General features: G+C 36.1%; 2 protein-coding genes across 4 annotated transcripts; one reads left to right on the top strand and one right to left on the bottom strand.

The window, feature by feature from the left end:
• Positions 1-1211: 1211 nt before the first annotated feature.
• Positions 1212-5502, bottom strand: LOC113740434 (protein LOWER TEMPERATURE 1). The gene is made up of 6 exons (XM_027268059.2): positions 5220-5502; positions 4098-4143; positions 3006-3132; positions 2768-2838; positions 2049-2152; positions 1212-1539 (listed from the first exon to the last, which is right to left on the bottom strand). The coding sequence occupies exons 1-6, from the start codon at positions 5343-5345 to the stop codon at positions 1501-1503; spliced, it is 513 nt and encodes a 170-aa protein (XP_027123860.1). The 5' UTR covers positions 5346-5502; the 3' UTR covers positions 1212-1500.
• A 2026-nt stretch (positions 5503-7528) lies between these two features.
• On the top strand, positions 7529-13582 carry LOC113739810 (SNF1-related protein kinase regulatory subunit gamma-1-like). Of its 3 annotated transcripts, none has more exons than XM_072045906.1 (6): positions 7529-7583; positions 9650-9822; positions 10778-10978; positions 11103-11378; positions 12199-12362; positions 13036-13582. In XM_072045906.1, exons 1-6 carry the CDS (start codon positions 7544-7546, stop codon positions 13331-13333), a joined length of 1152 nt encoding a protein of 383 aa, XP_071902007.1. In that variant the 5' UTR covers positions 7529-7543; the 3' UTR covers positions 13334-13582. The 3 variants fall into 3 exon arrangements, with proteins under 3 accessions (XP_071902007.1, XP_027122951.2, XP_071902008.1); XM_027267150.2 differs by lacking the exon at positions 7529-7583 and adding an exon at positions 7719-8120; XM_072045907.1 differs by lacking the exons at positions 7529-7583; positions 10778-10978 and adding an exon at positions 7719-8120.
• The last annotated feature ends 3 nt before the right edge of the window (positions 13583-13585 follow it).

Here is a 13585-nt window from a genome sequence, read left to right as displayed (position 1 = left end):
TAGGTTGAATGCAAACTTTAATTATCACAGTTGATTTGCAGGGGAAGCTTTGGGGTGGCAATAGTAGACTCTCAAAATTGTAAGAATATAGGAATTAAAGTGAAGTGGTTTATTAAATTCGTTACAGTGGTGGTTATGTCGTTTACAATAGTTGCAATATGAAAGAAATTTATTAGTTTGTTTTTCCCCCTTTTTAAGTAACAAAGGGGTATTTTAGGATTTTCGAGGAGAAAGTTAGCATATTGGGTTTATATTGTTACTGAAATACTAATCATAGAGGAGGTAGGTGTAATTTTTTAAATTAGAAGGGAGCTTCCTGCAATAGTCATTATCCCTTGTACACGTAAGAACCCAACAAACCCTTTTGAGATCGCAATATTAATAAGAAATCAAGGATAGCCTTGACCAGCATAAGGGCCAAAATTGTCGACAACTTTGCTAAATCGATGGTGCATCGTTCGGGGTTGGCGGGTAGCATTCACATTAGACATGGAATGATACTCCAGCAATCAATTTCTAGTGTTCTTCCAACGTTCCTTTTATACTTTTATGTGTGCTTCAGGCATTGCTCGATGAAAGCCCGGAAGCATCATGCAGAGCAAACCCAGAACCCAATGAGACTTCATAGGAATGGAAACTTTAGGAAGGGCAAACAACTCTAAAGCGCTATAAATATTACTACTTGCTTGGAAGAAGAGCTATAAATATTACTACTTGCTTGGAAGGATTCGATCAATTACAATGATATAGTACAAAGCCTTAAGATTACTTGGAATCGTATTTGAAATAATTACTATCGCATCTTTGTGATATGATGCGTGCGAGATAAGAAGTTGTGTTGAAAGGTGAGACGCGTTTGTGATATAAGCAAATAATTTTTGGTCAAATAGTTGCTATCCAAACACACCTCTAGCACTGACTCAATTGTCTAAAATCTATCCAACTAGGAGGGCACAGTAAACTAGTTATATATTATTTCTCATTTCACTCTTCATTTCCCTATTTTTCCCTGCTCGGGTAAGGGATCCTTTTCTTTTGCCCCCCTACACCAGGCAATGCGGATTATGAAATTCAAACGGATAGAACATGAGGGCGATTTATTTGCAGGCCGTAGACTACAGCCATGATCAACCTATGTAAACAGAAGACAAACTTTAATTGCACTTGATCGACAAGTCTAAGCAATACCTGGCAAACAAAAAGGAAGAGGGTGAAGCTAAAAAGGATGTCATCATCAACTGCGGCAAGGATGATAAACCCACCATGTTACATTGGTCAAAGTTGAGATATCTACTACCAAGCATCCCACTCCACAAGTAAGAGAGTTCCATGATAATACAACACACGGAGGCAGTCAAAGCGGGCAATTGCAAGTTGCATCACGACATCTCTTTCAAAATTAGTCCAGAGTATAAGAAAGTTACAACAAAACCTAGATTCTGCCAGCAAAAGTTGGTACATGTAGGTGCGGTCACCTTCCCAGCTTTGAAAAATCATGCATTACTCATTTGCGCCTTTCAAGCGGGAAATCAACTCATCCTGTACAGATAGATAATCACAAATCAAGCAAACATGCAAGAGAGATTTCCAGACAACAATTAGCAAGCTATTTGGCTACTAATCCACACACCCCAACTTCCAAAAACCCAAAATTTCAAGTCGCAAAGCAGAATATCCATAGATTGCATCATTACTATTTCTAGAACGAAATTGTGTTTGTTTTCTCACAACAAAAGTGGTAGAGCTAATGCCCATTTTGAGGTGATATCTAAGACACAGAGTGGATATCCAAATTCAAATAACTACACTACATACATGTGCCTACTCACTGTGCTATGGCTTGGAATGAACATGACTTTATCTTCTACAGTCACTAGTCGAACATTTATCTCTACTTCAGTATTAGCATCTAGTATTCCGATAATCATTCAGAATCTAAACTTCAAAAACAGGTCTCTCAACCAAAATGCAAGAGATGGATGATGGAGATGACACTCAATTCTAGGCGAGTCAAACTTTATTTCAATCAAAAGTAAAAGGATACTTGCCTTTCTTCCTTTCAGGGAGAGACCTCTCTCCTTCAGAAGAGCACGAATTCTCTCAACCGTTAAACTCTGCAGATCCCTCTCAGGCAAGCGTGATTTTGATCCCTCTGCAAGCTCACAAAAGATAAGGTTCATCAAATGTCTAACATGAACCAAATAAAAGAGCAAAAACCCAGCCTTTGTATAACCTTCTTACAAGTGAATAATAATAAGAATACTAATGACACCAACAATGATAATAAGGATGGTAGAGTACAACATGACAAATAGCTTTGCAGAAGGCATATTCCGTAATTGACACATGCCTTCATCTTCTAAACAATGAAAGAGAAATAATGGGCACATCTGCTAAAGGAACGTGACACTCTTGCTTAATAAAATACATACGCTCTGAAGACAATAAACTTGTCTGTTAAAGGAAAACCTAGTGTGGACGTTTGGCGCATTCAGTGATGCTAAAAAAGCCGAGGCTCTTGGACTGCAAGGCAGACCAAAAATGCAGTCTTTATTCTTGATCACTGAATTCCTCAGGGAAAAGGGAGCACAAACGCAGCCACTAAGCCTATCACCAAAATGGTGACCATTTTTCACTCGCAAATTCATTTACTGCCAAACAATTTCATAAGTGCATTGTACCAGCAGAACATTCTCATTCTGTAGAAGTTATCTTCTGGTCCTGCATTTTGCTAAAGATAATAAGCAACTGAACGATTCGTACTCACCTTGCCGAGAAGCAACCTGACTGATGGTCATTGCCCTTTTAGCCCTGCTGTCTAACGCTCTATCAGCAGTCCTGAAATTAGAGATCACGTAAATACTGTGACAAACATTGTAACCATGAAGTGATTAAAACACCAAGAAGCAACCGCTAGATTTTATCCAGAGGTAGAAAAAAAAGCAACTGCAATTGTTATAACTGCAAAGCAACTAACAAAATCCTGAGAGAGGAAAAGAGTTAACCTTTTTCTAGAAGATTCATTTGATGCATTAGCCTTTCCATCTTTTGAACCGGAATCACCCTTTTGTTTCTTCAGCATTAATGACCTAATTAATATGTTTGTTTGGTTTGTCTTTATGAGTTGCTCCGCTGCATACATAGTAGTAACAGAGTCAACAATTCGGTTATACTTATATGGCTCAGAAAGCACAACTATAACAATGAAATCATGCAAAGCCTTTTCGAACATCATCTAGTGTCTAATATAATTAAAGTGGAAAACCAATGCAGCAGCTTCTCATAAAATGAAAGAAGCTATGTCCTTGACTAAGATACGTAACTATCGAATCTTCATGCACCACACAGAATCTTGTCTTCGCATGCAAATCATGTAATAAAGAGTGAACTTTGTGTTAAATTTGAATCAAGATCTAGGCTTCCTGAACATATAAACTCGACTTAGCTAAGGAAGCTACAAATCCTTTAAGTGTCCACACCAAAGTTAGGTTAGCCTAAAAGTTCCTTACTCACAATGCAAACCAGGCGAGCAGAGGAAAATCCATTGGACAAGATATGGAATCTTCCAGTAGTTTAAAGATACATCATGTACCCATAACAGAATATTTGTCACTTTCTACCACTTTCATTCCCCTATTTTGTTTGTACACAAGGCTTAAATCACCTAATTCATCACAATCTTCTACAAATATTTCTGTTTTTTGGTTCACAAGTAATACCATAAACTAATAGTCACTCTCCCTTAGAAAGTCAGAGAGTATCGGTACTCCTTCCATGAAGTAAGAGTATTAGCCATCTAACTGGGCAAAAAGACAATGGTGTAGTTTCAACAGCTAATATAGATAAGCTAAATTCAACAAACCCTCAAGGAAACTGTCATGCGAGTCATATTTCTTGCTCTAACCTTTCTAGTGTAACATCAACTATGGCCAAAACTGTCACATCATCTTATCTACACGATAATTTGGTTTTTGAATCCTGATATATATGCATTTTTTTAAATAAGAAAGCAGAAGTCCATCTCATCTTAATAGTCCACTGCACAAGCTTTCAAAAGTAATAAACCAAATACATTCTATATAGTTAACGAAGAGGACCTGGTGGTGCTGTATCATGATCGCATATGTAGACTCGCATGCCACCCTGCACAAGTTTCTTACAAAAGTAAATAGTAGAGTTTAAACTGAAAAGGAGAATACAGAATACAGATGCATATTAACAATGAGGAACTGCATGTCTCATGTCTGGACGTCTACAAAATTGTAAAACTACTGGATATGGATATTCAAAATGCGATATACCAACAATTAAAGCATAAATGTAACAATTCTTCCTGCAATGTTTAACTTTTGAATGAGTAAGCAACCTTGACTTTGAAGCTGAATCACCTATTACAACCATACATAGTAAAATACTTCAAATTTACTCCGCCAAGAGCCTCTCAAAAATTGTTAACAAACCCCTAAGTTGCAGTCCTATCAGCACATATCAGAATTGCAGTATCATCAGTTAAAACAACAGTGTGAAATACTTCAATTTTACTCTGCCAAGAACCTCTCAAATATTGTTAACAAACCAACACTACCTAAATTGCAGTCCTATCAGTGCAGATCAGACTTGAAGTATCATCAGCTAAAACAAAAGCGTGAAAACAAAGTCCATCCTTCTTGTTCTCATAAAACACGCCACACTACTTAAGACAACCTCTATTACCATAAACAAGGTAAGAATCACAATAACACAATTATTTAAGCACACAAGGCCATGAATTAGGTTCACTACCAACTAAAAACACCATAAAAATGGCCGCTAAATACCAATGTTGTGAATCAAATTCAAACCATGAAATTAAAAAAAAAAAATCCCTTTTTTTCCCCTCCAACACTGATTAAAGAAAAGCACGTAATCGAAATCCCCCACAACATCAAACACAAATAGCATACTCTTCAAACCTGAATAGCAAACAGTTAGCATCTAATTGACCTCCCCAAACCCTTAACGTCAATGGTTACCGTCCCTTCTTAACTCCATTTTCACCAACTAATTCTCACATTAGCAAATGCTATACAATTTTCCAGACTTATACGAACTTAAGCAATTTTACTACATTATATATTTAACTTTAGTACCATAAATTACAAATTTTTCCAATCCAAAAAAAAAAAAGAGAAAAATCAAATGCTTAAAAAGGGAAAACTTATGACGAAAAATTGAAGTACCGGATTGGAAGAGAGGACAGTGGAGGAGAAGAGGCCGCGAGAAGGAAGGTTGGAGAGAAATTCGGCGGCTCCGCCCATCGGATTTTGATTGTTGGAATCGGACGGCAGAGCTGAAGAGCCCTCCATTTATGGAACCAGGAAAAACTACCAGATGAATTAAATCAAACCTTCCTGCAGAAACTAAAATTAAAATTAAGGGGAAATAGACATATATGAAGGGGAGGGGCAGAGCCGAGGGCTAGCAGACAGGAGTCATTATGTGTTTACTATAGAAGACGACGATGATATATGGAAAGACTATTTTACCCCTTTAGATGCATGTTGCCAACTCATCAAAGATTGGCATGTTGGATAGTTGACATGGTGGTGGGGACTTCTCTCTGATGATGTGGCAGTGGATGACATGGAAGTGGGCCAACCTGAAAACATCATAATTGGGCCGGGAAATAATATATGTGTTTGGATGATAAGTTATTTGCCTAAATATATTTGCTTATTTCACCATTACAAATTTCAATACATCTTTTTATCTTCTCAATTATCTTTTTATCTCACATACATTACATCACAAAAAGTATTACAGTAAAAATATGTCAAATAACTTACAATTCAAACACACTAATATTAGAATGACAATTAAATTCATCTAGTATTCGATTCGATTTGCTTGTATAGGTTTTGAGATGAAAATAATAATATTAGTTACATGTGAGTTAGGTGGTCGCATTTCAATTTTTTTTGTTGTTAGTTTAACAAAACAATGAAAGAGAACTCTTAATTTAAAACTTAAATGATATGATTGAAAAATTGAATGTAAGCATATGATACATATTAGCGATATATTTTTTAAGAACATTAATGCGAATTGAAGAGTTTTTAGATTCTATTTAATTTTAAACTTGCTGTATATAGACAATGTATAGGCCAATTATCAATTTGATAACCTTTTTTTTATTTAATGCATAAACTAATAAGTCTCTCGTTTATCTTTTGACAGTATATTCGAACCAAAAAAAAAAACTCACATTGTATCTAAAATTTTGCACATTCAAGGGCTTCGCCCAATGGCTGATAAGTCCAACCCTTACTTACCTCTTTAACTGTCTAGTTGGGCTCCTTGTAATTAAGATCACATGGCTTGCTAATCACTTGGGTTTAACTAGGATAAGTTGTGTTAGGCTAAGTTAGGCTAGTTGTGCTCAATAAGAAGAAATTACATTTGTTTAGGGCTCAGAGAAAATGTATGTACTTAACGTATTTATGATCTTATATGTTTCAAATAAGCTTTTTTATGTCAATTGTTATCTCAACTCGCAAATTCACCATGTGATGATTAGGAGAATTTTTGTGTACATTTACTGCAAACTCAACTATGCACATAAATCTTGCCAAGTTTGGAATGATAGAGCCTTGGGTCATTCTAACAAGGTTTATACATCAAGAATGATCATAGTTATTAAACTCGGCTTGGAGCTCACCTTGAAAAGGTGATTGAGTCATCAGTTCAACCGTAGGTTGCATAATAATTATATTGTATAATATAATAATATAATTTAAATTATAAAAATAGTAAAATTTTTAGTTGTCGGTTCAATTGGAGGTTTTTTCTCGGCCCATCATTTGAACCGATGAATCGTTGATTGATCAATGAATTTATTATTTAACTAGTTTAATTAGCAATCCAATCCGATCTTATGACTGGTTCAGATCGAACCAAATTTTATAACTATGGGAATGATAATTTGATCATAGCCTAAATGACCTCAAATAATACTTGGGTAGATTTGATATACATGCTACATTATAATTCATATGGTACATTCAAGAGTCACATATTTAGGATGATGTACGATGATATAAGAAGAATGAATGATCGTAAGTAATAAGTAAAGTACGATGATAAAAAAAAAAATTATAATGACTTTTGAATATATCACATGATCTACAAGTGATCCCTGTATCTTATACATAATTTTCCCAAACTTATAATCTTGTTGGAAGTTTGAGTCAATGCTCTTTATTAACTAAATCTAGCTCGAACAACAAAATTTCTTTACAAGATATCATCGACAGAAATCAAGGTCGAGACAATGATCTGAGTCGACTTCATGCATATCAGCTCAAATGATGTTGGCACCAAGCGTGAACTAGCAAAGTCTACAAAGATATTTTTGCATACACGTCAACTTAGAATAGATATACATATATACGTATATAATACACATGTCCTAAGAAGAAAAGAATTAACTTAGTGCCACAAGAGGAGTGGACATGATGCAAATCCGGATAAGTCGTGGCTTTAAACTAGTAATACTGTGGGTGGTATGGATAAGAAGAAGCCGAGTAGGACTGGGGAAATTACAGGTGAACTTTGACCATACAACTCCATCACAAGTCATGGATCTTGGTATCAGATTTTCAACACGTGTATCCATATGAAATGATGGACGTCCGAGATTTTACTTCAAGTTCTAATCCTTGATCTGAACTCGTGTGAGTTGCGCAGGATTCAGGAACGTTCCTTTTTGTCTTAAGTCTCATCATTATTTTATGCAATTATTGTCACTACTCATTACCTATGCTACGAAATGTGTCAATGTTCCATGAACGTAACAAGTATCTAATTCTTGTCTGTAACTATCTGATTGCTCTGCGGAGTTTGCAAGAATTGATAGATTAAGAGGAAAAGAGGAGGGTTGTGGGTTTGTTTTAGTGAAGATTAAGGAAAGATGATGATTGAAGAAGGTAGTTCAACTCCAAGAAGCCCAGAAGCCAAGGTGGGGATGCAAGTGGAGGATTTATGGGATGTTCAAGAACCTCAGTTGAGTCCTACTGAGAAGCTTAATGCTTGTTTCGAGAGCATCCCAGTTTCTGATTTTCCTCCTGCTCCATCTTCCCAAGGTGATCTCAAACTCCCCTCTGATTAACAAAGAAGTGAACTTTATAGTCGGGTACAAATTTGAGAATTGTCTGTGCAAACATTGAGGTCCTTAGAAAAGTGTTGATATGAGTGGTTTTTCGTTGTTCTTTGATCCCTTTTGGATTAAAGACAGAAACTTGTAGCATGATCTCTAAGTTTACCGTTAATTTTTGAGTTTCAGGATCAGGGTCTTTGATCTCATGCTAATGACTGTTGTCTGATCGATTGAATAAGTGGAAATTGTTGTATGTGAGAGGTAGTAGTTTTTTCCTTAGGTTAATTCTCGTTTATCTGGTTTGGTTTCTAAGTGAAAAATGGGATTGAATTGATCAATAAAGGAATTGGAATTGATTGTGTTGTTTGTTATGTATTCTCAGTTGGTATTCATCTGTTTTATGCTACTTTGTTGAACAAAGGTATGAGGTAATGTTTGAAAATCTACACAGGGTCATGTTTCTTTTTTGGTTGCAAGATGATTGTTTATCTCACTAACAGGATACCTAATATAATTACAAGAGCAAGATTGAGAGTTGGAATGCATTGCTTTTAGCAGCAGTGAATGCAGGTCCTCCAATCAACCTCATTTAATATTTATATTGAGGAAACTCAAAGGTTGCACCTTCTGTGCAATACTGGCTTAATCCATAATGTCCTTGGAGATCCAGTGATTTTATGTTTACTTCCATTACATGCCCACACTCTGCACCAGGCTCTAATAATGAGCATTTTTTCAAGAAAATGAATGTGAGAAAGAAAAGTAGGTGGCACTACACCTGTTCGACTTATGTCCTTATGCACTTATCTGCCTTTAAAAATGCTTAGATAAACAAGAATACCCCACATTTGATGGATCCCAAATTATTATGCTTGTGCTAATAATGTATGTTATCCACCAAAGCATAAAAGAAAGCAATTTGAATGATCAATTAATTCTCCATAACCCACTTCCAGGTCATCTATAGTCCTCCTAACCATGCTTGATTTCAGAATACTAGTTAAATACTTGAAATGTTGAAGAGCTTTAACCCAAAAAGAAGATGGAACATAAAAAGATATTTTGTAGGTTTCTCAAGTAAATCAATAATTTTAAAATATTTATGATCATGATAATAGAGATCAATTTCCACATTCAGTAACTTGTTATTGTAAAGATAAGTATGAAATTCATCACTTTTTATAACCAGGTGCTCTTTGAGACTGAAGAAATGACATTGCTTGGATGATGGAAAAATAGACACCATACAACCCTAATAGTTGTATATAGAAAGGTTTTTTTTTTTTTTGGAGAGGGGGGGGGGGGAAGTGGAGGTTATTTTTAATGTTCTAGATTATGCCCAATCTCCTTCCATTACGGTGCATCCACCATACAATTTGATGGCTGCTTTAGAAGCCATTGTCTCCCATCAAAGCACTTACATTATCTGTTTCATGTTTGCGTATTTGTGATGGCCCCAGCTTGGTTTGACTTTATCAGCCTAAGGGCTAAGATTTTTTTCTCCTTCTTGTTTAGTGGTTGAGATAAACTCAGATTCCAGCTTGGCTGAAGTGGTCAAGTTACTAGCCCAACATAAAATCCTGAGTGCACCTGTCGTGGATGTTAAAGCTCCAGAGGATGCGAGTTGGATTGATAGATATATCGGAATTGTTGAGTTTGCTGGGATTGTTGTATCGATCCTACATCAGGTTTGTATTTGTAGTCAAATTGCCTCTATTATGAAATCATATGTTTCTGCAAACAACTTAGGTTTGGTGTTTCAATGGAATTTATCAAAGTCAGTTTTATCAACCACTAATTCTTAGGAAATGGAGTTGTGGACTTAATTATCATTCAGATTTTGGAAAGTTGTCACTCTTAGACCTTTAAACTTTTCTCTTGGAATAATCAAAATCCTCAGTTTGTCTCTTGGTTTAGTTTATCATTCTGAGGCATGACTCAAGAAAGGGCGGAATCATTTTCTTTGAACCAGTAATTTTCTGTGAACTGTTCCATGTCGTTCTCAGATAATAGGTTTAACCAATTTCTTGGTTTTCCAACACATTAAATACTACAATAATGAGCTTGTCTAATGGTAATAGTAGCAATTATCGCCAAAAGAATAAAAAATTCAAGATAGACAGAGTTCTTCAGTTACTGGAGTTAAAATTTGTTGTTTCTTTTTTCTTTTTGTGTGTGTGTGTGGGGGGGGGGGTTGGGGGGGGGGAGAATGGGGTGAAATCATTGTTTCTTGACCTTGGGGATTTTTAATTATTGATGTGCAATATAATTCAATCTTTTTCACCTTGGGGATAATTTTAATTATTGGTGTGCAATATAATTCAATCTTTTTCACCAGAAAGTAAGGCTTTCTGGGGATTTGGCGGTGTTCTTAAGTCTTTTGGTAATCTTGGGTCCTCTGGCTCCGCTAATCTGATTTGCCCCTGTGCCTTGAGTAAAACTGCAGATTTTAACTTTTAGAAATTTTTCTTTCCATGGAATATTTTATTATATTTAGCAATGAGCTACTGGAAAATTTTTCCAACTGGATTGTTCTTCAATTTGATCTTTTTATTCCCTCTGATGTTCAATAATGTTTCCGTAAATTATTGTCACCTGTGGGGCATAAGTTAAAAGATGTATGGTCTGCGCTTCTTTCTGCAGTCAGAAAAAATGGATGGATCCGCTGCATTAGCTTTTGAGCTGTTCAGTGAATCTGAGAATGGCATTGGTCCTGCTGTTGCTGCAGCGGCTAATGGAATGTCTTCCCCAAGATATAGAAGTTTGCACCCTGAATCTCCTACTGCAACTTCTGGGGACTTTTTTGAGACCTTGACTTCTTCTGACTTCTATAAGAACACAAAGGTTGTTTTTCCTTCTTATTTGAAGTTGAATCTTTCAGCTATTATTGATTATAATGTAGTTCTCAAAGCTTTTGGTGTTATTCTTCGTGAGACATTTCTACTTGCATTAACTGATGATTTCGCAGGTTGGAGACATATCAGGGTCATTCCGCTGGGCTCCATTTCTTGCCCTGCAAAAATCGAACTCTTTCTTGACAATGCTTTTGCTGCTATCCAAGTACAGGATGAAGAGTGTTCCTGTGGTTGACCCAGGGGAACAAAAGATTGATAACATCATTACTCAATCAGCTGTCATTCACATGCTTGAAGAATGTGCTGGCCTTCATTGGTTTGAGAGCTGGGGTTCAAAGAAACTATCTGAACTTGGTCTCCCTCTAATGAAGCCCAGCCACATTATTAAGGTACCAGACTTGGTTACTTTACTCAATGACATCTAGCAGTATATAGTCTTTGTCAAGATAGTTGATATTTTCTTTCCCACTATGTGTGTATATATATACATATAGCAATTCCAGATTCGGCAAGGAACAACAATGTATTTATGAATCTTAACATTTTTATTCAACATATATCTTCGAGTAAGTTGTCCTTTTGCAACATACCTGCTGCTTCTTCCGCTGCCCAGCACAAGAATTTAAAAGGAAACAAGATATAGGTTTTAGCAATGTGGAATTGGTTTGGTGTATCTGAGAAGAATAATAATTTGGACTGTACTAACTCTCTTAATTTTTGTTCTCTTTGGTTTCTTTCAATTCCAAACGATGTCATTTTTGGCATCTAGACATGGATGCATGGTTGGCAATAAGAATACAAGCTAAATCAGACCATTGTCTGTTTGAATTTCTCTTTAAAGTTCACCTTTGCGTAATTTGAACAAGAGATCTTTTTTTATTCATTTTTTCTTTGGCCACAGACATTACATTTGGTACTTTTTGAATTGCTTTTTCTGGTTTACTTCATCTGGACTGAAACTTGGACTCGCTCTCCTTTCTTCATCTCTTTTTGATGAAATTAGTTGTATTTCTAATTTTCCCACATTAGTTTCTCCCTTATAGATGACAAGCTAAGGTCACGTTCTAGTTGCACTACCCAAAACTCATAGTAAAAGAAGATTTATGCCTCGCTTTTCAAAGTTTTTCTTCGTCTTCAATGACAAACATCCAGTTTTGTGCAAATATATGGTGCTATCTTTTACACACATTTTTCCTCCTCTTTTTGCAGGTCTATGAGGATGAACCAGTGCTTCAGGCTTTTAAATTAATGAGACAAAAAGGAGTTGGTGGGATTCCTGTTGTTGCAAGTAATGGAAGAAAGGCTATTGGTAACATAAGCATCAGAGATATTCAGTTCCTTCTACTTGCACCAGAGATATACAAAGAATTCAGGTCTGTGAACAATTTAGTGCGTTTTCTCTTTACAATGTTCATGTTCTTTATTGCCTGAATTCTCAGAAAAATTATAAGATGGGGAGAAATTGTGAGGTCTGGAGTTAATTTTAGAACATGTATGGCAGTACAAACTTGCTTTTGTTTTGTATGCTTCAGTAAATGGAAAGTGTAGAGGCTGTAATAGAGCCGAGACTTTGGGCAGGTTGGCAACTTTGGTCTAGCTTAAATATTTCTACTAGATATATTGGCATCTTTGTAGTGCATTTACCCCATAGTTCAAAATTTGAGAACCTATACAAAGTAAAAACATATACACACATTAGTAAATTGAGGTTGAATAAAAGGTTCATGTATCACTATTTCTGTGGAAATGACTAAATTTAAAAGCTGTACGGGGCATCTACTTGTTCATGGAGCGAAGCTTCAAATAACATGAGACTGAAGATCTACTTCAATTCTGCTTTCATATACCGTAAGTTAGCAGTTTGGTCTTAAAAGTGTACTCTACTAAGCAATCAAAACTATTGGACATTCAGTTTTTGCTTTTTGGTTTGGTTTATTAATATTTGAGGGACTTTACTGGGTGCTTTTCCTGTTCAAGTGTTGGTACACAAGTGACTTTACCCCTATTTATCAAATACTGATAGTGTATGTGCTATTCCATTTACAGATCTATCATGGCCAAGAACTTCCTGACAGCTGTTCGAAGCTATCTGGAGGAGCATCAAAAGGATTCCCCACTCTTGAAGAACATGGTAACATGCACAAGAGACAGTACACTTAAAGATGTTATTATGAAGCTTGATTCCATGAAAATCCATCGGATATACGTCGTTGATGGTCTGGGAAATCTAGAGGGGGTGATCACGCTAAGAGACATCATTTCAAAGCTAGTGCATGAGCCCCGTGGTTACTTCGGGGATTTCTTTGATGGTGTCTTGCCATTGCCAGCAAACAGCAGGGTTTAACATCAGGAAATTCACTGGCAATGCCTCGATGGTGATACCTGTCTCTCTTATGGAGGATTTCAGAATCTAACATCCTTTGGCATGTTCATTTTCTGTGCTTTTGTTGCTCAAAAACGGCTGCTGAAAGTGATGTTTCCTTTTAGATGAGTTTCATGTAGTTAGTGGCACCTTTATTTCTCTCTGACGTGTTGCATAGATGACTTCCAGCGACTATCTTTTCTTAATAAATTGAGGAAACATTTTTAAGTATAT

The sequence above is a fragment of the Coffea arabica genome, chromosome 4c (assembly GCF_036785885.1).
Source record: "Coffea arabica cultivar ET-39 chromosome 4c, Coffea Arabica ET-39 HiFi, whole genome shotgun sequence".
In the NCBI taxonomy this organism is placed as follows: domain Eukaryota; kingdom Viridiplantae; phylum Streptophyta; class Magnoliopsida; order Gentianales; family Rubiaceae; genus Coffea; species Coffea arabica.
Note: the sequence above shows the minus strand (reverse complement) of the source record. Positions and strands in the feature narration are given on the sequence as shown.

What these genes read in the sequence shown, in the direction of transcription:
- LOC113740434 (XM_027268059.2), bottom strand. Translation starts at nt 5,345, where the DNA reads ATGGAGGGCTCTTCAGCTCTGCCGTCCGATTCCAACAATCAAAATCCG. An exon ending in TCATGATACAGCACCACCAG is followed by an intron (nt 3,133 to 4,097) that starts GTCCTCTTCGTT and finishes CTATGTATGCAG; the next exon opens with CGGAGCAACTCATAAAGACA. An exon ending in TCAGGTTGCTTCTCGGCAAG is followed by an intron (nt 2,153 to 2,767) that starts GTGAGTACGAAT and finishes GTGAGCTTGCAG; the next exon opens with AGGGATCAAAATCACGCTTG.
- LOC113739810 (XM_027267150.2), top strand. Translation starts at nt 7,949, where the DNA reads ATGATGATTGAAGAAGGTAGTTCAACTCCAAGAAGCCCAGAAGCCAAG. An exon ending in TCCTGCTCCATCTTCCCAAG is followed by an intron (nt 8,121 to 9,649) that starts GTGATCTCAAAC and finishes CTTCTTGTTTAG; the next exon opens with TGGTTGAGATAAACTCAGAT. An exon ending in ACTTCTATAAGAACACAAAG is followed by an intron (nt 10,979 to 11,102) that starts GTTGTTTTTCCT and finishes ATGATTTCGCAG; the next exon opens with GTTGGAGACATATCAGGGTC.